Source organism: Vulpes lagopus, chromosome 7 (genome assembly GCF_018345385.1).
Source record: "Vulpes lagopus strain Blue_001 chromosome 7, ASM1834538v1, whole genome shotgun sequence".
NCBI classification, from domain to species: Eukaryota; Metazoa; Chordata; class Mammalia; order Carnivora; family Canidae; genus Vulpes; species Vulpes lagopus.
In genome coordinates, this window is record NC_054830.1 from 12,603,516 (window position 1) to 12,623,398 (window position 19,883).

The window sequence follows — 19,883 nt, forward strand, 5'->3', positions numbered from 1 at the left end:
CCACCTCACTGGCTATTCCTTCTCTGTCCAGCCTCCAGCCACCAGCACCGCCACCCAGCAGGTGAGAAGCATGCCAAGGAGCCAGGAGGCAAAGGGAAGAAAAACCGCAACCTTAAGATTGGCAAAATCACAGTGTCAGAGAAATGGCGGGAGTCAGTGTTCCGCAAGATCACCAATGCCAATGAGCTCAAGTACTTGGATGAGTTTCTGCTCAACAAGGTGGGTCTTCTGAGGGCAACTATGGGGCTGGGGGCACACACAGAGTCAGGCCGGGGCATCCCCAGAAGGGTTTTCATCACCCGGCAGTTTCTGGAACCCTCGGCATGCCGGGAAGAGACAGTCCAGATGCACAGTTCCAACACAGAAAATTCCAGAAACCAGATGCTTATTATTAAACTTGACATCAGCTCCTTTACTGCAAAATTCTACCTGGGCTCACCTAAGAACATCTGTAGCCTATATTCATGTTGCTCCTCGTGGACATTTAAATTTCGTGTGAAAAGTCAGTGGGTGTGGGAGCCCCTGGCTGGCTCACTTGGTAGAGCACGTGACTCTTGACCTTGGGGTCATGAGTTCAATCTCCATATTGGGCATAAAGCTTACTTAAAAAAGGTGGGGGGGGGTGGGGAATCCCTGGGTGGCTCAGCGGTTCCATACCTGCCTTTGGCCCAGGGCATGATCCTGGAGTCCCGGGATCGAGTCCCACATCTGGCTCCCTGCATGGAGCCTGCTTCTCCCTCTGCCTGTGTCTCTGTCTCTCTTCTCCTTTTTCTGTGTCTGTCATGAATAAATAAATAAAATCTTAAAAAAAAAAAAAGTTCAGTGGGTCTGATTACAGGGACTGCACAGAACACGTGGAACAGTGTTAACATCCAGAGTGCCTACTTCTGGGACATACCTGTCCTGAGAGCCTCAGGCGAGGGGGTGTAGCCTGGGCCAGAGTCCTCTCCTGCAGAGGTGTGTGCACTTGTGCGTGCAGGTGGGCACCAGGCAAATGAGTTTTATCTGGCAGTACCTGCCCAGGAAGTTCAAAATATACTGTTTGAAGACACTTTCTCTGTTATCTCTCAGCACCCTTAGGGGTAATTGCCCCACTTTCATCCTTGAAATGGAAGTGCTTGCAGCCAGGACGGCGCCGGACATACCTGCATCCCCCGGTGGCCTCACTGTGGCTCAGCCCTGGCCATCAACTTATTTTGCTTCAAATACACTTTTACAAAATGCATTGGGTCTCAGAGCAGATGCTGATTAAACACTTGTTGTATATGGTGGCCGTGAATCAGTAACCATGACATGCATCTGGGGCGTGGCTCAGTGTTCGGCACCTGTGTCGGGTGGAAGGAGGGGCCCGGGCTAGACCACTGGTTTTCAGTCAGGGATGATTGTGTTCCAGGGGACAGTTGCTACATCTGCAGACATCTTTGGCTGTCGTGAGTGAGGAGTGCTACTGGCATCTGGTGGGTGGAGGCCAGGGATGCTGTTTAACACCCGCCCCTAGCGTAATCCAGCCCCAGATGCTGGGTGTTTAGTTTAAACCTGGACTGAAAGGATTGGAAAGACTAGGATTGGCCAGAGGGCCTGGATTTTTTTGCTGGGATCATAGAGGAATGAAAGAAGGACCTGGAATGGAGCAGAGCAACAACCAATCAGATGCCAAGCCTTGGGTAACTCCACATCAGGGCATCTCTTTTTCTCCAGATAAACGATCTGCGTTCTCAAAAGACTCCCACCGAGAGCTTATTCATCGAAGCCACTGAGAAGTTCAGGAGCAACCTCAAAACCATGTACTCCGTCCCCGTACGTGCAGCCCCCAGCCCTGGGGAGGGCCCCTGTGGGGATTCCTGAGCCCTCTCCAGGGCACCCCCCCTACCCCACCTCTGTCTGTCTGTCCCACCGGGGTCACGCCTGCGTCCCCACAGAACGGGAAGATCCACGTCGGCTACAAGGACCTGATGGAGAACTACCAGATTGTGGTGAACAACCTGGCAGCAGAGCGGGGTGAAAAGGACACCAACCTGGTCCTCAACCTCTTCCAGTCGCTGCTTGACGAGTTCACCCGCGGGCACACTAAGAATGACTTCGAGCCGCCCAAGGTTGGTGGTGCCGCCTCAGGGACGGTGGGCGGGGAGGCAGGGGTGCTCCCAGGGCCGATCCAGACTTCACTTCTGTGCTCCCTCACAGCAGAGCAAAGCTCAGAAGAAGAAGCGGAAGCAGGATCGCGCTGTGAGTATTTGTGCATGTGTGCGTGAGCATGCGTGAGTGTGTTTGCCTGCTCGGCCATATGGAGCCCTAATGGTGACCACGCACCTCAGCCCTGAGATGCCACGTGCTATGATCACACTGAGTAGCCGCGTGGTGAGACCGTGGAGGGTCCCCCTGGCCACTCAACACCCTCCCCTGTGGCCCCCAGGCCCAGCACCACAACGGGCATGTGTTCGTCAGCTACCAGGTGAGCATCCCGCAGTCGTGTGAGCAGTGCCTCTCATACATCTGGCTCATGGACAAGGCCCTGCTCTGCAGCGGTGAGTGCCCGCCCCCCTCCAGCATTCCCTAACTCCTCCACCACTTCCCCTCACACCCCACTACCCTCCACCAAACCTCCTAACCCTTCACCATGTCCCCAACCCCTCCCTGTGCACCTGGGCCTTCATGTGAGCCACAGGGTGGAACTTTCTGGAACACTGCCCTGGCCATGCCTCACCCTCTCAGTCCTCCCACCATCACCCTGGGGTAAATCCCGATTCTCAGCCGGCCCTGAGGCCCCCACCCTCCTCTGCAGCCTGCCCTCCACATGACCCCCCTCAGCAGGCTACCCCATGTCCCACCTCCCAGCTTAGGAACCCACTGCTCCTGCTGCCTGAACCACTAGCACCTCTCCAGACCCCCAGAGTCCCCCGCCTCATGTGGCAGGCAAGGCCAGGCACCCCGATAGGAGCCCTGAGACACAGACACAGTCCAGGATGACCCAGCTGGCAGGAGGGTCTAGCCCTGGGCCAGCTCAGTCAGGTCTCTGGCAGTTGTGTTTTCCCTCTGTGATCAGCCCCCCTGTCTTCTGCCCGGGTCTCCTGTCTCCTCAGTCCTCGTGTAAGGAGCAACCTATCCACCTGTGTCCGTCACAGATACTCCTGAGACCAGGACACTTGGTGCCCCCTCTTTTTTGGTCTCAGCTAACTTTCTCTCTCAAGTATGGCTCCCCAAACCCCTGCTCCTGTCCCATTGGCCGGGCTCTAAGGCCACTAACAGTCACCAGCTGTGAACATCTGCCCATGGGGCTTCCTGTCATGGGAATCAAGGCAGAAATTCTTAGACTCAAGTTCAGAAGCCAGTCAGCGGATCCCTGGCTGATAGGGCAGGTGGCCCTGGGGCCCTGGGGCCCTTGATGCACCATCTGTGACACCCCCCATGACCTCCTAGTGTGCAAGATGACCTGCCACAAGAAGTGTGTGCACAAGATTCAGACCTACTGTTCCTACACATGCGGGAGAAAGGTGAGCCCCTGCAGGGCCAGGAACCTCCCCAGAACACCTGGGTGAGGCCATCCTAAGCCATAGGGGGAGAAGGTGTGCTTGGTGCGAAACCAAGGTTAGGTGTCAGGTAGGAGCAGGGAGCTGGCAGGAGGGGCTGGTCTGGTGTCAGCAGAGCACACTCCGGCTCTGTCAGAGACCCCTGAAGTCCCCCGAGACAGGACTGGGCTTCTATGTGCATCTCAGACCTCCAGCCCTGCTCCTCCCTCCTCCAGAGGGAGGGAAGCACAAGGGAGGAGGGTCCCAAGCACTGGGGCTGCAGCAGGAGCAGGACCATCTGCCCTGAGGGAGCTGTGGGGAACCCCTGCCCGGCGATCAGCAAGCTCACCTTCCCAGGCAGCCGCCCCCAGCAGCCTGCAGGGAGGGATGGAGCCCACACGGGAGGCCTGACCCCACCTCTGGTGTTACAGAGCGAGCCCGGTGCCGAGCCAGGCCACTTCGGCGTGTGCGTGGACAGCCTGACCAGTGACAAGGCCTCAGTGCCCATCGTGCTGGAGAAGCTTCTAGAACATGTAGAGATGCATGGCCTATACACCGAGGGCCTCTACCGCAAGTCAGGCGCCGCCAACCGCACTCGGGAGCTAAGACAGGCACTGCAGACAGGTGGGTATCGAGGGTGGGTGGGCACCGTGGGGGCGCGGGCATGGCCCCCCTGCCTGCCCTCACCAGCCCCGCCCTGGCCTCCCCACAGACCCCGCAGCCGTCAAGCTGGAGAACTTCCCCATCCATGCCATCACTGGCGTGCTCAAGCAGTGGCTTCGAGAGCTGCCCGAGCCCCTCATGACTTTTGCCCAGTACGGCGACTTCCTCCGAGCCGTAGGTGAGTCTCAGCAGCAGCGAGGGTGGGCAGGTGGTCAGAGTCGGGGTTCGAACCACAGGTGCTCACTGTGGCCGGTCCGAAAGGTGCATGTGCCTAGTCTGAGGCAGGGCCAGGATCCCCCTGGGGCTCTGCATCTTATCATACACCCAACCCAGCCCCCACTCAGTGGGAGGCACCCGGGCACCCTGGGAACGTGTCAGGGCCAGGCCCACAGGGAGCTGATGCGCTGGGCCCTCCTAGAGCTGCCAGAGAAGCAGGAGCAGCTGGCTGCCATCTACGCTGTCCTGGAGCACCTGCCTGAGGCCAACCACAACTCCCTGGAGCGGCTCATCTTCCACCTCGTCAAGCAAGTGCCTGCTGCCTGCTCTCCCTGGGGTGGGGGTCCCCATCAAGAGCCCCGCTGCAGTGTTCCCTGGCTCCCTTGGGTGGGGGGCCTCCCAGACTTTTCTGCGGTGCCTCTCGTGCCCCTCTCCCAGTTCCAGGGTGTGGTGCCACAACCCCAGGGCTCCGGCCTCGGTCCAGGAGCTTCCTGGCCACCCCTAACTGCCACTCACCATGCAGGGTGGCCCTGCTTGAAGACGTGAACCGTATGTCACCCAGCGCTCTAGCCATCATCTTCGCACCCTGCCTCCTGCGCTGCCCCGACAACTCAGACCCACTGACCAGCATGAAGGACGTCCTCAAGGTCACCACGTGAGTGCTAGGTGCCGGGGCTCCCCACCCCATGTCTCCTTCAGCAGCCAGGGCATCACTGCCAAGTGTGTTTGAGGCTGAAGAACTCGGGGAAAAAGGAGGAAGCCCTCCTCTCCAGTCACAGGGTGCGGGGCAGACAGTAAAGCCCCATGTTCTTGGCCTCTGGCAGCAGTGAGAACTGTCAGGAAAGCAGCAGCTGTCTGGGGGTCCCTTCTGCCCCCTGCGCCGTCTTCAAAAGTTTTCAAAGAGTTCTTCAGAAGAACTCAGAAGGAAGTCGTCAGACTAATGGGACATTATTTAGGCTTCGAGTTGTAAAAAGAAGAACCTGTCACCCTAGGTGGTTTCTTGTACGGCCCTGACACTACCCAGGTAGCGGCGTGGTGGTGACAGATTTGCTTCCAGCCTCTTCCAGCACATTCTTTGCTCCCATTTTTTCTTATGTGGGTGTGATGATGGAAAACCTGAATTGTGACTGCCTCTCCTGGGCTGAGCCGCCGCACACCCTTAGCACTCACAGTGCACCTGCTGGAGCCCCCGGGGGCTCAGTGCCTGCAGCCCCTGCAACCGATCACCCAGGCTCCCTGTTCATACTCCTGCATGAGGCAGGATGACTATGAGGGATTGGTTCACTTTGATCCGGGATGCTAGACTTCTTCCTTCAAACCAAGAACCTTGTTGAGACAGGGACTCAGGCTCAGAAAGGTGGTGCAAGCCACACAAGGTCACACGGTGAGCTGGCACAGAGATGAGGGCCACCGCCCACGGCTGTCTGCAGCCGTGTGGCCTCTGTCTGGGTCTCCAGCTAGGGCCTCTCTAGACCCCAGGCCCCAACACCGCCATCCTGGGGGCAGTAACTGAGTCCCCTTCTCCGCAGCTGCGTGGAAATGCTCATCAAAGAACAGATGAGGAAGTACAAGGTGAAGATGGAGGAGATTAACCAGCTGGAAGCTGCGGAGAGCATCGCCTTCCGCAGGCTCTCCCTCCTGCGACAGAACGCTGTAAGCACGCTGGGTGGGCGTGGCCAGGGGCCTGGCTGGGGCGGTGGGGCGAGGTCTCACTTTTCCACCCCTTGAGCTCCCAGCCCACCCTTGGCCACAAGCCTTCCTGCCAGGGGCCTCATGGGAGCACGGTTGGGGGCCAGTTCCCCCACTCGGCTCAATGACCGCCTTCTTCGCTCAGCCTCTTGCCAACCAGCCCTCAAAGGGCAGCAGGGGACCTGTCATCCACTTGGTGATGTTCACATCATCCTCCACCCACACCTCCGGGGAAACTGGCCATACGGTGGGAGTGGGGGCTTGGGAGGGCAGGTCCTGGTTCCCCTGGGAGGGCCCTTGTCCCTACCGTCAGATGTGGCTCGGTGCCCGTGACATGCCTGGGTGGTGGTCGTGGCCCTGGGTGGTTACCCTCTGTTCGTCTCTTCCCCAGCCATGGCCTCTCAAACTGGGGTTCTCGTCTCCCTATGAGGGGGTCCTGGTATGTACATGTTCCGTGGGCCCACCCTGCATGACTCCGGGTGCAGTGCATGCTGGGTTCCCTCCGTGCCCATGGTCTCATAGGATAGACCGAGCACGTGCTAACCTTTTGGAAGTGCATGCTGGGGGAGGCCCACTGCTGCTGACCACCTGTGCGGAGGATAACTAATCAGCCGAGCACCAGCCACTCGGCCCCCACGTGATCCTTGGAACAGCCTCACTAAATCCACCTTCCACATCAGAACTAACCTCTCCCAGAGCTGTTCACACCCGACTCTCCCCTCCCGAGAGCACCGGCCCCACCCACCCGGAGGGGCCAGTCAGACCTGCCACTTCTCTGTTGTAGATCAAGAGCCCCAAGGCCCGAGGAAGCAGTGCTGGCAGCCTGGAGGAGCTGGGGGTGCTGCCAGAAGAAGAAGTGCCCAGCGGTGATGAGGACCGTGAGAAGGAGATCCTCATTGAGCGGATCCAGTCCATCAAAGAGGAAAAGCAAGTGTCTCTGCCCCCTTTCTGCCCTCAGCTGTGCCATCTGGCCCCCATCCCCAGGCCCCTCTGCAGAGCAGACCTGGCTGTTAGGAGGCTGGCGGGCTAGACTCCTTCCCGTCATCCAGTACCTCCCTCATGGGGTGCTGCTGTCCTAAAATGCAGCCTAGGGCTCTGTTTAAACCCCATGCTTGACCATGGGAAGCCACGTGGTCCACAGGGAAAGAAGGGGCAGCAGAGGGATAATGCCCAAACTTTGTCTTGAAGTTGGTCTTAACTAGGGTAAACAACGAATCTGTCATCTGGTCAAGATGTGAGTGTGAGTAGGGCTGCCACTAACATGCTAGTAGAACAGGTGTGACCTGGGCCACCTGGCCACCCCAGTCCTAGGAACAGGGTAGAGGACTCCGGGCAGAGGGAATAGCACTTGCAAAGGCCCTAAGGCAGAAACATATCACTAGCTGAATATAGGGCGAGGTGGATGGGTACTAAGGCCAGGGCCTCCCACCCAGGACCAGGAAGTTCCTATTCTGTCCCCTGCTGGCCCGGCACTATTGTTGGGTGGTCTTTGACCTTGGGAACAGCCTTGGACACCGTGACACCCTCCCCCCACCCCCAGGGAGGACATCACCTATCGGCTGCCGGAGCTGGACCCTCGGGGCTCCGATGAGGAAAACCTGGACTCTGAAACATCAGCCAGCACTGAGAGCCTGTTGGAAGAGCGGGCCGGGCGGGGGGCCTCCGAAGGTCAGTATTAAGGCAGCGTCTGCTTTGCTCCTTCCCATGTTCACCACCGGCAGGCCCTGGGGCAAGGGTCCGTCTCCTGGCCCCGAAGCTGCAGTAACCCTGCCATCTGTCTCTCAAAAGGGCCCCCCGCGCCTGCTCTCCCCAGCCCCGGCGCGCCTGCCCTGAGCCCCCTCCCCGTGGCAGCCGCCCCTCCACGACGAAGGCCGTCGTCCTTCGTGACGGTCAGAGTGAAGACCCCCCGGCGGACCCCCATCATGCCCACAACCAACATCAAGCTCCCACCCGGCCTGCCCTCCCACCTCCCTGGCCGGGCACCGGGTGCCCAGGAGGCTGCTGCCCCAGTGAGGCGCCGAGAGCCACCTGCCCGCCGCCCGGACCAGGTACACTCTGTGTATATCACACCCAGCACTCACCTGCCCGTGCAGGGCATCCGGGAGCCCCTGGATGAGGACAGCCGGCTTCCTGGGGCCAAGCGGAGGTACTCAGACCCCCCAACCTACTGCCTGCCCCCCACTTCGGGCCAGGCCAACGGCTGAGGACCACCCAGTGCCAGAGCTGGTCACTGAGCTGAAGAGCCAGCATCTGGCTGAGAAGGATCCCAAATGAAAAACTCCAAGACAATGTGAGGTGGGCACTAGCCCCAATTGCAGAGTCCTAAGCAGGGAGAGGCCACCCAAGGCTCAGCCTACCCACATCATATAGACGCGCCCACTCAGATCACCAAATCATGGTGGGCAGCCTGGCATTGGCATCCCCCACCTCTTTTTTTGTTTTTATGGTAACTGTTTCTTTGTGCGTGGTTTACATAACTTTAAACTGTTAACAGCCTTAACCAGAGACCAAATTGTTTTTTATACATGTATGTACAAACTTTTATATTAACGCCCTGCATCTCCCTTATAACCCGGACATGAGTCTTCAGAGCAAAGCCTGCACAGCTGCCACATGTCAGAGGCCCAGACCTGCACGAGGACGGCTTGGGGCCCAGGGTCTGAGGGCCAGGACCTTGCCCAAGGGATCTGGACACTTGGGGCACATGACTGCCCCCAAGTCTTTTTCAGACTCATCCTCTGCCCGGCTGGCAGCCACCTGGCTGGCATGCCTTGGAAGGAGTATTGGGGCCCCTCTGGGGTTCAAGGCTGGTGGCTGGAGGGACACAAGGTGGTAGGCAGCCACCACCTGCAGCACCACAGACCTCACATCCGAGGGACACTTGAATGTGGCCATCACTCTTCTGTCCACCGTGCCCTGGACTCAGGAGGCTGGAGGAGGCCACCCTCGGCACACTGCCCACTCCATGTGGCAAACAGGAGCCGCGACTCAGGACCACTCACAGGCAGGGAGGGCAAGGTTGTACATTCCAACTGGACAACAGTGACAGCCTAGGGCTCTCCAGAGTTGGGCTTCCCCTCTCTCAGGCTTGGCTCACTCCCCAGACACATGGTCACAGGTCTGGGATGAGAGGTGGGTGCCCCGCAAGCCGTGCAAAATAAAAAGTGCCTGAAAGGTATTTGTGTGCAGTTCCTCTCAGACTGGTTCAGAGTCAGTTGTGGGAGGAGGGGCTGGCAGGTGGGGGGGGTCCACCCTGTGGCCTCAGCCAAGACATGCAGGGCAAGGGGCTCTGTCCCTTGTCTGGGAGGACCTGCCTTGACACCCCCCGCCCCCAGCAAACACTGCTGTTGGAATTTCACATTACTCCTCACTCTGGAGTGGTGTGCTTCCTGGAGGTGCTTATTTATTAATCTGGAAATGGGGGGGGGGGGACTGCCTCCTGTTGCCATGTTTTAGCACCTACCCTATCCCTACTTAGACTTAAATGTCAGCTAAAAGGGTCATCTCATTATGAAGAGATCAGTTCCCATTGGCCCCCCAGAGCCAGAAGGTACACACCCCATCCCCACCCCCACCATCCCCTCTCAGACCAGCTCCCAGTCTGCAATAAGATGGGCAGCTGTGGGAACTTGCTGGCAGGTGGGGCCCATGGGGCTGGCGGGTGGGTGGACAGTGAAGAACCCTAGTCCATGTGACACACGAGAAAGAGCTGGGAGGCTTGTCCGAGGCCACATATTTGGGATGGGGCAGGGCTGGGATTCAGAGCCTGCCCCAGCTGCCTCTAGTGCCCTATTTCATTCACCCTGGGTTTAGTCTCCTACATAGTATTTTGCGAGGACACCAAGCCCACTGGTGTGACCAGGACACAGGTGACGTCAGGGGTGGAAGATGGATGAGTGCTGCGTGCCGCCAAGCTCCAGTACCTCTGACGTTCCGATCCCTACCCTGCCCTCCGCAGGCCAAGGGGTGCAGGGAGGTCACAGGATGCTTGACTGCCTGAGGACCCAGGTGGGGCTCTTTCCATGGGGGTCTGACTGTCCCACCGCTCACCCCGAGAGCTAATGTCCCCCCTTGAGGCAGGCTTTGCCACACTGTACCTTTCCCAAAGAAAGAACCGGGCCCAGAAAGTAAACTTCCTCAGGGCCACTGCGGTGGGGGGGATGGAGTCGGTGTCAGGGCCGGAAGCTCATAACCGTAAACTCTGGATGGGCCCCTAAGCCTCGGATTCCTGCATCCCAGGCCCGTACCCAGGCAAGAACCGGCTAGGGCTGCCGGGGTACGGAAGAGCTCGGCGTGGGGAGAACCGAGCAGGAGACGGCGTGAGGGACGAATGGACGGGTCCGTTTAAGCCCTCCGGACGGGTTAAGACGCTTGAGAGGGAAAGACGCCCTTTAGTCTCGAGTAGATACGGACAGTACAGCGCCTCTCCCTAAAACAACATATTAGTCCCCCCCGCCCCCAAAAAACACGTTAGTTCCGCCCCCAAGACGCAACTGCTAACGAGTGGCGGACGCGCCCGGAAGAGGCCCAAAGAGGGCACTTCCGCCCTTCTCCAAGATGGCGCCGGCGGAAGGGGCAGGGTACGGCCGGGAGATGATGGCAGCGTCGAGGCTGGAGCTGAACCTAGTGCGGTTGCTGTGCCGCTGCGAGGCGATGGCAGCGGAGAAGCGGGACCCGGAAGAGTGGCGTCTGGAGAAGGTGAGGGAAATCTGCAGTGTCAAGTGGAGCTTGACTTCCGGGGGGTGGCCTCCGCGGTAGCGGCCACCGGGCCCCGCTCCCCCGTCCCAACAGCCGCTCTGGCCACGCCCCTTCCGGTCGGTCCGCCACGTCCACCTGCAGCGCCCGCCCCATTCCCTAGGGTTCATCTGGCCCCGCCCCCTTGGCGTGTGTCTCCTCCCCTTTCGGCCCCGCCCCCATCCTGGCCCCGCCCCTTGTTGGCCCTGACAGCACTCCACCATTCCCCCTTTGGGCAGGAGAGGGAGGAGTGGAAGGGTATGGGGGACCAGGCTGACACCCCCACTTTCCCTTCCCAGTACGTGGGAGCCCTTGAGGACATGCTGCAGGCCCTGAAAGCCCAAGCAAGGTGAGTGCAGGTGGCTACAGGGGCTTCAAATCTGGGATGGGAATCCGGGCCAGGGCCAGCTCCTGTTGGGGAATCCCTGGGCTCCAGCCCCTGCTGAGATCCTTCCCGGAACTAGAAACAGTGGGCAGGTTTTCTTTTTCCTCTTCTCACCTTCCAGCAAACCAGCCTCTGAGGTGATCAATGAATATTCCCGCAAGGTGGATTTCCTAAAGGGGATGCTGCAGGCAGAGAAGCTGGTGAGCAGGGGTGCTCTACTTCCTCAGCCCTCATCACACTCACCTGCCCTGGACCTTTCCCTCCGGTGACCCCTCTTCCCCCTTCTGCAGACCTCTGCCTCAGAGAAGGCACTAGCCAACCAGTTCCTGGCCCCTGGCCGCGTACCAACCACAGCCAGGGAGCGGGTGCCTGCCACGAAGACGGTGCATCTGCAGTCACGGGCACGATACACTAGCGAAATGAGGAATGAGCTGCTAGGCACGGTAGGGCTGCCTTCCTCACTGGTCCCTGGGAACCCTCTGGTCAGGGACAGTTTAGTGCCTGGGTGTGGCCAGAACAACAAATGCTGGCAGGCACAGGGACCCTAGGGAGCCCAACAGCCTCTGCCCTGGGCCATCAAGAAAGGCCGAGCCAGGACTTTGCTAGATGGATAGGAGTTTGGTCCGAGGCAAAAATGGTGCCTGTCTAGTTGGCACCCCAGAGTTGGCCCAGAGCATCAGATGAGTTTGCCACAGTTACATGACTTTATCTCATCTTGCCACAAATAGACAAGTTTTTCCATCTGCAAAATAGGACGGCAAGTGTCTTTTTGAGCCTTTTATGTGGATCAGCTAAACCCTTCAAAATATGAAGAAACTGAGATCCTGAGGTCATGGGACTTGCCGGCGGGGTTGTGGGGGCGGAGTCTGAGAGCAGAAAGGATAGTTTGGGGTGCAGGACAAGGCAGGTGACTTCATGGCTCTCTCTTTTTCCCATAGGATTCTGCTGGAGGTGAGTCGCCCTGAGTAAAACAGGACTTGAGGCTTAATTGTCACCCTGCCTCACATCCTGCGCCTGGCTCCCCCGGGGGTCTCCCACAGCCCAGGGATTGTAGCCCCAGCTGTGCCTGATGGGGGTTCCAGGACAGAGGAGCTGGCCCCCAGAGGGAAGAAAGCTGGATACCCCCAGGCCGCAGGGCCAAGGGTAAGCCAACAGAGGGGGCCTGGGGCCTGGGGGAGCCCAGATAGGAGTGAGGAAAACTGCTTAGAAGAGAGGACTTTTGAGCTAGAGCTTTGAAGCATGATCAGGAGCTAGCTGGGAAGCAGATAAGACAGGAAACGACATGATGAGTAGCAGACACATCACAAGCAACCACCAGGAAGCTGGGAAACAGGAAACCAATCTTCTCCTTCTTCCTGCTTGGCCTTTTTTGCTTCCAGAGCCCAAGCTGGATGTGAGGAAGAGAACGTGAGTGTCTTCAGCCCTTGGTGGGGGGCATTGGGATGGGGAGGGTGGAGGGTGGGGTGGAATGAACCTGGGACCACTGAGGCACCAAACCATGAAGGCCCCCACAAGCATCTAAATCACCGATCAGAAGCCACTTCTGGGGATGCTCTTCCAAAAAGCCAAAGTGAAGAAGGGGAAACGGAACCCTATGCAGGGCAGGGGCTGGAGCCATAACCTCTGGGCTCCCTGGAAATGTGTTGGTCTCTTTCCACTCCTCCACCCTGTCTCCTGCCCACCCGTCCACCTCTGTGTGAGGTCAGCGGGGTGGCAGGGCCCAGATCAGGGGATGAGAAACAGTCAGCAGCCGAGCTAGACGTCGTCCTACAGCGGCATCAGGACCTCCAGGAGAAGCTGGCGGAGGAGATGCTGGGCCTGGCCAGGAGCCTCAAGAGCAACACGCTGGCCGCTCAGAGCGTCATTAAGAAGGACAACCAGGTGTGAGGGCCGGGGGAACTTCCTAGCCTCTGCCTGGGGACACCAGAGAAGGCTCCCCAGTAGTGTGGCCAGGGCTCTCTTGGATGATAGAAGTTTGACAGAAGGCAGACGTGGACCCCCCAGCAGAGAACATAGTACTAGCAAGGGCCAGGAGGAGCAGACTTGCCCCCAGGCGGCAGGGAGAGGCCACACTTGGCCACAGTCCCGTTGACACCTCCCCACCTCGCCCACAGACCCTGTCACACTCCCTCAAGATGGCTGACCAGAACCTGGAGAAGCTGAAGACCGAATCGGAGCGGCTGGAGCAGCACACACAGAAGTCGGTCAACTGGCTGCTCTGGGCCATGCTTATTATCGTCTGCTTCATCTTCATCAGCATGATCCTCTTCATTCGCATCATGCCCAAACTCAAATAAAGATCTGTGCTGGCCCAGCTTATCTAGCCTCTGTCTGCCCTCCATCCCGTGTCCAGGGCTGCCCTTTGGGCTGGACAACAATATGGAGGCTCTTTGCAGGTTCCTGAGAGCCACGGGCAACGCATGAGCAGGAGAGAAAGGTCAATATGGGAGGAGTAGTGACCCAGCAACACCACCCCCTTCAGTCCCTCCGTGGTACCTACCCCACACTGAAAAAGGCCAGGTTCCAAGAAGCCACAGGAGCCCCCGGCTGGTAGGGTCAGAGCCAGGTGCCTTCAGCCTGTCCGGTCGCAGTGAAGCCCGGAGGGTGGGAATGGAATGGGGTTACCTCTGGACGTCAGCCTGGAGGAGAGAGCGTCAGTGCTAGGCCTTGTTTGCGACTGAAGATGAGAATTCAGAGACAGGACTTAGTCCAGCCACAACCTGAGCTCTCAGGAAAACTAGAGAGCCTTCACCAAGCCATTCAACAAACACACAGGGTCTGTGGGAACTCTGCCCTGCCAAGGACATAGCCTGATCATTTCAGGTGAGAACTGCGTGGGCACTACTCCAGAGTGGACCCTGGAAGAGGTCATGGAGTGGGAGTCCCAGGAGAACCATCAGTCCTGGGCTCTGCTCACCCTCCCTCCAAATGTCAAAGGTGAAGCCTGTGAAGGGAGTGACCAAGGGAGCTCAGTGAGAGAGGCTGGGAAGGTAACAGGTGCACTAGGATGTTTGTCCCAGGCCTGTGAGAGTGGCCACCGTGGGGATATACATGGAAGTACCCAGGTGGAGGGTCAACGTCAACATGGGTGTAAAAACACCAACTAAAGTTTTTTATAAGCTCTAATGGCAACTTGCAAAAAATAGATCTTGAGGGGCACCTGGCGGGCTCAGTCTGTAGAGGATGCAACTCTTGGTGTCAGGGTTGTAAGTTCGAGCCCCACTTTGGGTATAGAGCTTACCTAAAGTCTTTGGGAAAAAAAATCCATCTTAAGAAGGCTCACACAAGATGCAGAAATGGTTTGATAGGAAGTTTGTTAATAGCCACATTCATGCATCAGGAAACAAAATCAGAGGGTAAAATCGTACTTTGTACTGTAGAGTATCCGTTACTCAATATCCCTCAATAAACAATAAGCAAAAAATAAATAAAATTTTAAAAAAATAATAATAAGCAATGATAGATATTGCCCTCATTTAACTCAATCTCAAGCAGAGATTGAGAATCTCAAGCCAAAGACAGCACTCAATTTAATGAACAAATACTGGCAATCCTGCCAAAGACAGGAGGGTGGAGGGGGATGGCCACAGAATCCACCCAACTCCCCGAGGTTTAACATCGTCTGGAAGTGCTGGTCAATTCAGCTTGACAAGAAAGAATTGAGATTTAAAAATGAGGACAGGGCAGCCCCGGTGGCTCAGCGGTATAGCGTCGCCTTCGGCCTAGGGCGTGATCCTGGAGACCCAAGATCAAGTCCCATGTCGGACTCCCTGCATGGAGCCTGCTTCTCCCTCTGCCTCTGTCTCTGCCTCTCTCTCTCATGAATAAATAAGTAAAATCTTTAAAATATATATATATAGGGATCCCTGGGTGGCGCAGCGGTTTGGCGCCTGCCTTTGGCCCAGGGCGCGATCCTGGAGACCCGGGATCGAATCCCACATCGGGCTTCCGGTGCATGGAGCCTGCTTCTCCCTCTGCCTGTGTCTCTGCCTCTCTCTCTCTCTGTATGACTATCATAAATAAATAATAATAAAAAAAAAAATTAAAAAAAATATATATATATATAAATAATTTTTTAAAATGAGGAGAAAGGCAAAGTTAATTTGCAGATGATAGGACTATATGAAAAACTCTAACTAAAAAAAAGCTATTTAAACAAGAGAATTTAGTAAAACATCAAGGGCTTAATGAATATTTAGTTTCCTTCATGCGGGGAAAAAAAAAGCTGCAAAATGTATTAGACGATCTCACCTATAATACTAAAAGAAGAGATACACTACTTGGTTAAACTACATCCTTGGTATACAAAGAGCTCCCAGAAATCAACAAGACAAAAAACGTGCAGGAAAAGAAAAACGTATCATCTTTGAACTTTTTCTCTCACCAGATTAGTTAAGATGTAAAACTTCTTGTGGGAAACCGTAATAGCCCTGGAGTTAGAAAAGTGGGGGACCGCCTGGGTGGCTCAGCAGTTGAGCATCTGCCTTTGGCCCAGGGCGTGATCCTGGAGACCCAGGATGGAGTCCCACATGGGGTTCCCTGCATGGAGCCTGCTTCTCCCTCTGCCTGTGTCTCTGCCTCTCTCTCCCCCTATGTCTATCATGAATAAATAAATAAATAATCTTAAAAAAATAGAATACAATTTTTGAGTAAATAGATAAGTACAAGTTTTTTTTAATAAATTTATTTTTTATTGGCGTTCATTTTGCCAACATACAGAATAACACCCAGTGCTCATCCCGTCAAGTGCCCCCCTCAGTGCCCGCCACCCGATAAGTACAAGTTTGCGAAAACCACTGGTTTTTCAGGCCAAAAAGACAAAAACAAACACTGAGGGTCAGAGAAGGTGAGCGGCCAGCTCCAAGCACACAGCAGGTCAGGTTCCCACTTCCCTGACCTCGGGGTGCCGCCCCCTCCCCGCCAGCCCCGCCCAGCCGCGCTAGGCCCCGCCCCACCCTGTGGAGCGACCCCGCCAGTTGAGTCCAACCTTTGAAGTTAAAGCACAGCCTGGACTCGGGCGCGTCTCTGGGAGCGGACCCAGGCTCGGAGACCCGGACGCTGGGACAGGTAACCCCGGACGGGAGCCGTCCGTGCGGCCTGCAGCTGGGGCGGAGGTCCCGGGGGGCTTCCCGGGGGTGGTGTCCGCGGGCTTCACGCGCCCTAAGCAGGCGAGGCTGCAGCAGCGCGGGGGTTAACTGGAGGCGGGGCCCACCCGGGATGCGCGCTGACGTCACGGGCGTAGCGCCTTTCCGGGTTGCGCCGCCGGGGGCGGGCTGCTGTGCGAGCCAATCGGGTGTGCGTATGCAAATGACGGAGTGGGCGGTGGCGGCCGGTGCGCGGCTCCGGGGTCCGCCCCCCGGTGCTCCCGCGGCCCCGCCCGCCCCAGGCGCGCGCTTCTCCGGCTTTGCAGGCCGCTCGCCGACCGCCCCCGCCACGCGCGGGCCACGGCGCCCCCCGCAGGACCCGCTCGCCGCCCCGGGGACGCCCCACCGGCGCCTCGCCGAAGCCGATGCCCACCCGGGAGCCGCCCAAGCCCCGCGGCCACCGTGGGGACCTGCAGACCCGCCCGCCCGGCCCTGGGCCCCCGGTGAGTCGGGGCGGGAGGAGGGCGCCCAGGTGTGGGGGGCCGTGGCTTCCCCACCCTGGTTACCGAGGGGGCGGCACCCCGCGGAAGGGAAGTGGGGAACCTGATTCCTGCGGCACCTGCAGCGACTGGTGCCCCCAGGCCGGGAAGCCAGCGCCCCCCGCGCTCTGTGCGAGCCTCAACTAGGAGCCCCCAGGGCAAGGCCCAAGAAGATTGTATTTGAGGATGAGCTGCCCTCCCGGACTCTCTTGAGCACCAGGAAGCCTATCGAAGCCATCCCCAGGGAGCACACGCCAAGGCCCCAGCCAGTGCCCGACTATGAGCTGTGAGTGTCCCCCCACCTTGTTCCTGATGCCTGGGAACAGGGAAGGGGCATAGAGGCTGGGGCTTCAACAAATGTATAAGAGTTTACCGAATAGTAAAAAGAGAAAAGGGGCTTTTGGGGCCGGGAGTCCAACATGGGCAAAGTAAAACAAATTAAACTGATTGGGGGAAGGGTCGGGCTCTTTCCCCTCCGGCTCTGACCCATTTGAACCCGGCAGGAAGTACCCACAAGTGAGCAGTGAGAGGGAACGCAGCCGCTATGCTGCGGTGTTCCAGGACCAGTACACAGAGTTCTTGGAGCTCCAGCAGGAGGTGGGCTCGGCCCTGGCAAAACTCCAGCAGCTGGAGACCTTGCTGAACTCACTGCCCAGGCCCCGAAGCCAGGTCAGCCCCAGAAGACACCCCTGGCCCACAGCCCTTCCAGGTGGTGGACCCTGGGCTCCGGGACCCCCTCTGGGTCCAGGTCTCTGGGCCTCTTCCTCTTCTGGGCTGGTTGGGCACCACAGCATAGTAACCAGGGTCAGCCCTGGAAGTCTGCACCCCCAGGTCACTTTGTCTGAGCCTCAGTTTCTCCATCCATCCTTGAGTCCAGCATCCTCTGAGCACCCCCAACCCCTTCTCTACTCACAGAAGGAAGCCAACGTTGCCGCCCGCGTCTGGAGGGAATTTGAGAAGAAGCAGACGGTGAGTTGTGCCCCCGAGCCCCACAGGCCCGCCTTTGCACACCCCATCCTCCCAAGGGGCTCAGTGAGCCCAGTTTCAAGGAGAGGAAACAGGTCCAAAGAGGAAGAGGTGAAGGGTTGAGCCTCTGAGGGCCAGAGGCCAAAGCACCACAAGGACTCTCCCGGGTCTTGCCCTGCCCAGGACCCCAGCTTCCTGGACAAGCAGGCTCGCTGCCACTACCTGAAGGGCAAACTCAGGCACCTCAAGATGCAGATCCAGAAGTTCGATGAGCAAGGAGACTGCGAGGGCTCTGTGTACTTCTGAGCGCCCTGGAGGACAGGCAGAAGGACACAGCGGGGTGGCCCTCTTGCCCTGTACTTGCCTCTCTTACTACCTCCTGGCTCTAGCTCCTTCTGTTACCCCTTCCTGGGGTAGCTTTGGCAAACGCCTCAGCCTTTGAGACCCAGCTCGGATGGCACCTCCTCCAGGAAGCCTTCCCAGAACCTCCACAGGGACCACTGGCCCTGAGCCCAGATCTCAGCCCATCCCCTGGAAGCAGGTCTTGCCTGAGTCTGTGTCTTGGTGCAGTAAATATTCATGAAATGCCTGCTGTGTACAGCCGCTTAACACTCCTGATTTCACTCCGTTGGCACCAAAAAGTTGTTCTTCCATCTAATGGAGTTAAAAATCAAAATTCCAGGAAAGCGACTTATCCACACAGGGTGTGAACTCTGGTCTGTCCAGAGGGCCCCCTCTCCACCAAGAGCCATCATGTGACCCTGGATGCTGAGGGGCGGACATCCAGCATTACTTGCTCAGCCAGGCTTGGGCTGGGGGAGCTCCAGGGCCCAACAGTTTCCAGTAACCGGGGCACCTGGGTGGCTCAGTCAGTTGAGCATCTGACTTTTTTTTTTAAGGAGATAGTGTACCTGCTTCAAGATTTTATTTATTTATTCATGAGAGACACAGAGAGAGAGGCAGAGACATAGGCAGAGGGAGAAGCAGGCTCCCCCCAGGGAGCCTGATGCAAGACTTGACCCCGGGACTCCAGGATCCCACCCTGAGCCGAAGGCAGACACAACCGCTGAGCCACCCAGGCATCCTGAGCATCTGACTCTTGATTTCGGTTGGGGTCATGGTCTCGGGCCCCAGGCTCTGCTGAGAGTCCGCTTCTCCCTCTCCCTCTGCCCCTCCCCCTGCTGGCAAGCGTGTGCTCTTTCTCTAAAATAACTAAATAAATCTTTTTTCAAAAGTTTCCAGCAACAGGACTGTAGAGGATCCTCCCTAGTCTTGCTCAGTGGGCATCACGCAAAATTCATGTGACATAATGCTGGGGACCTCCTGAAGGGGGCAGACTCAGCCCAGGGGCCCTGCTGGAGTCCCTGAGGCCCACCCAGATAAATGAGCCCTTAAAAATCTCCACTTCTGGGACGCCTGGGTGGCTCTGCACTCAGGCCTAGACAGGCATCCAAGTCTCTGGCCTGGGGACCGGACAGCAGGACAGATAGGATGGTCTGCTCAGTTCTCAGATGTGCTAGGAATCTAAGAGGTCATCACTCTTAGAGTGATGTATGGAGGGGACGTACATTTGCTTCCCCAAAGGACACTGTGGAAGATGCTGACTCAGGGCAGAGTCGGCCTTCCAATGGGAGCCCAGTATCCTCTCAATCCCATTCCTGGGGGGCAGAGCACACCCCTGAGACCCTCCTATTCATTCCACAGGAAGTGGATTCAAATGCCCAGTCTTCCCTCTCAGGCCCCTTCCAGGATGGACATGGAAGAGGCTGGGTGCTCATGGGGAACATTTTGGAGGGTTAAGGGCTGAGCACAGGCCAGCCTGTGGGGCAATACCTGAGTTCTGTCCCATAGATGCCTTTCCCATCAGAGAGGCCAAGTCCAGGATGGCAAGGCCCTGCTTCCCCCCACATCAACTTAATTGGGTCCCCATTTCAGCTGGTCCTTAGCTGTCCTTACCTGTCCCACCGTCCAGATCCCAAACTCTGAAATGGGAGGTTTTATTAGTTACATGTGAGAGGAAACCAAACAGGCTTAGTTAGGCACAAAAGGGTAAATCTGGGATCATGAGACTGAAGCACCCAAAGGTTTTGGATATGACAGGCTC

At 57.6% G+C, this 19,883-nt stretch overlaps 3 protein-coding genes across 7 annotated transcripts in view; all 3 read left to right on the forward strand.

Moving 5' to 3' along the window:
* Window positions 1-9,249, forward strand: part of MYO9B (myosin IXB) — an 89,226-nt gene extending 79,977 nt beyond the window's left edge. For 3 of the 5 annotated variants that reach the window (XM_041761016.1, XM_041761020.1, XM_041761019.1), the window contains 15 exons: window positions 32-219; window positions 1,699-1,797; window positions 1,920-2,093; window positions 2,182-2,223; window positions 2,411-2,522; window positions 3,415-3,488; window positions 3,935-4,127; window positions 4,216-4,344; window positions 4,585-4,690; window positions 4,906-5,037; window positions 5,912-6,035; window positions 6,463-6,510; window positions 6,856-6,998; window positions 7,612-7,739; window positions 7,860-9,249. In XM_041761016.1, coding sequence (XP_041616950.1) covers window positions 32-219; window positions 1,699-1,797; window positions 1,920-2,093; window positions 2,182-2,223; window positions 2,411-2,522; window positions 3,415-3,488; window positions 3,935-4,127; window positions 4,216-4,344; window positions 4,585-4,690; window positions 4,906-5,037; window positions 5,912-6,035; window positions 6,463-6,510; window positions 6,856-6,998; window positions 7,612-7,739; window positions 7,860-8,275 — 2,108 coding nt within the window. In that variant the 3' untranslated portion in view covers window positions 8,276-9,249. The remainder of the gene's footprint in view (window positions 1-31; window positions 220-1,698; window positions 1,798-1,919; window positions 2,094-2,181; window positions 2,224-2,410; window positions 2,523-3,414; window positions 3,489-3,934; window positions 4,128-4,215; window positions 4,345-4,584; window positions 4,691-4,905; window positions 5,038-5,911; window positions 6,036-6,462; window positions 6,511-6,855; window positions 6,999-7,611; window positions 7,740-7,859) is intronic. The other 2 variants (XM_041761017.1, XM_041761018.1) reach the window with 2 other exon arrangements.
* A 1,359-nt stretch (window positions 9,250-10,608) lies between these two features.
* On the forward strand, window positions 10,609-13,504 carry USE1 (unconventional SNARE in the ER 1). Its single transcript, XM_041761023.1, has 8 exons — window positions 10,609-10,769; window positions 11,105-11,154; window positions 11,312-11,390; window positions 11,481-11,633; window positions 12,129-12,141; window positions 12,570-12,597; window positions 12,897-13,071; window positions 13,305-13,504. The coding sequence occupies exons 1-8, from the start codon at window positions 10,629-10,631 to the stop codon at window positions 13,485-13,487; spliced, it is 822 nt and encodes a 273-aa protein (XP_041616957.1). The 5' UTR covers window positions 10,609-10,628; the 3' UTR covers window positions 13,488-13,504.
* A 2,666-nt stretch (window positions 13,505-16,170) lies between these two features.
* OCEL1 (occludin/ELL domain containing 1) lies at window positions 16,171-18,368 on the forward strand (the record flags this gene model as incomplete). Its single annotated transcript, XM_041761483.1, has 6 exons — window positions 16,171-16,257; window positions 16,601-16,777; window positions 16,900-17,099; window positions 17,317-17,482; window positions 17,729-17,782; window positions 17,963-18,368. Coding segments are annotated over 6 exons (807 nt in total), but the record flags the coding sequence as incomplete, so codon positions are not given.
* Between the last annotated feature and the right edge of the window lie 1,515 nt (window positions 18,369-19,883).

Excerpts from the sequence above, each read along its gene's own strand:
- USE1 (XM_041761023.1), top strand. The coding sequence starts at position 10,629 with ATGGCGCCGGCGGAAGGGGCAGGGTACGGCCGGGAGATGATGGCAGCG. Across the intron at positions 11,155-11,311 it reads GCCCTGAAAGCCCAAGCAAG|CAAACCAGCCTCTGAGGTGA; the intron begins GTGAGTGCAGGT and ends CTCACCTTCCAG. Across the intron at positions 11,391-11,480 it reads TGCTGCAGGCAGAGAAGCTG|ACCTCTGCCTCAGAGAAGGC; the intron begins GTGAGCAGGGGT and ends CCCCTTCTGCAG.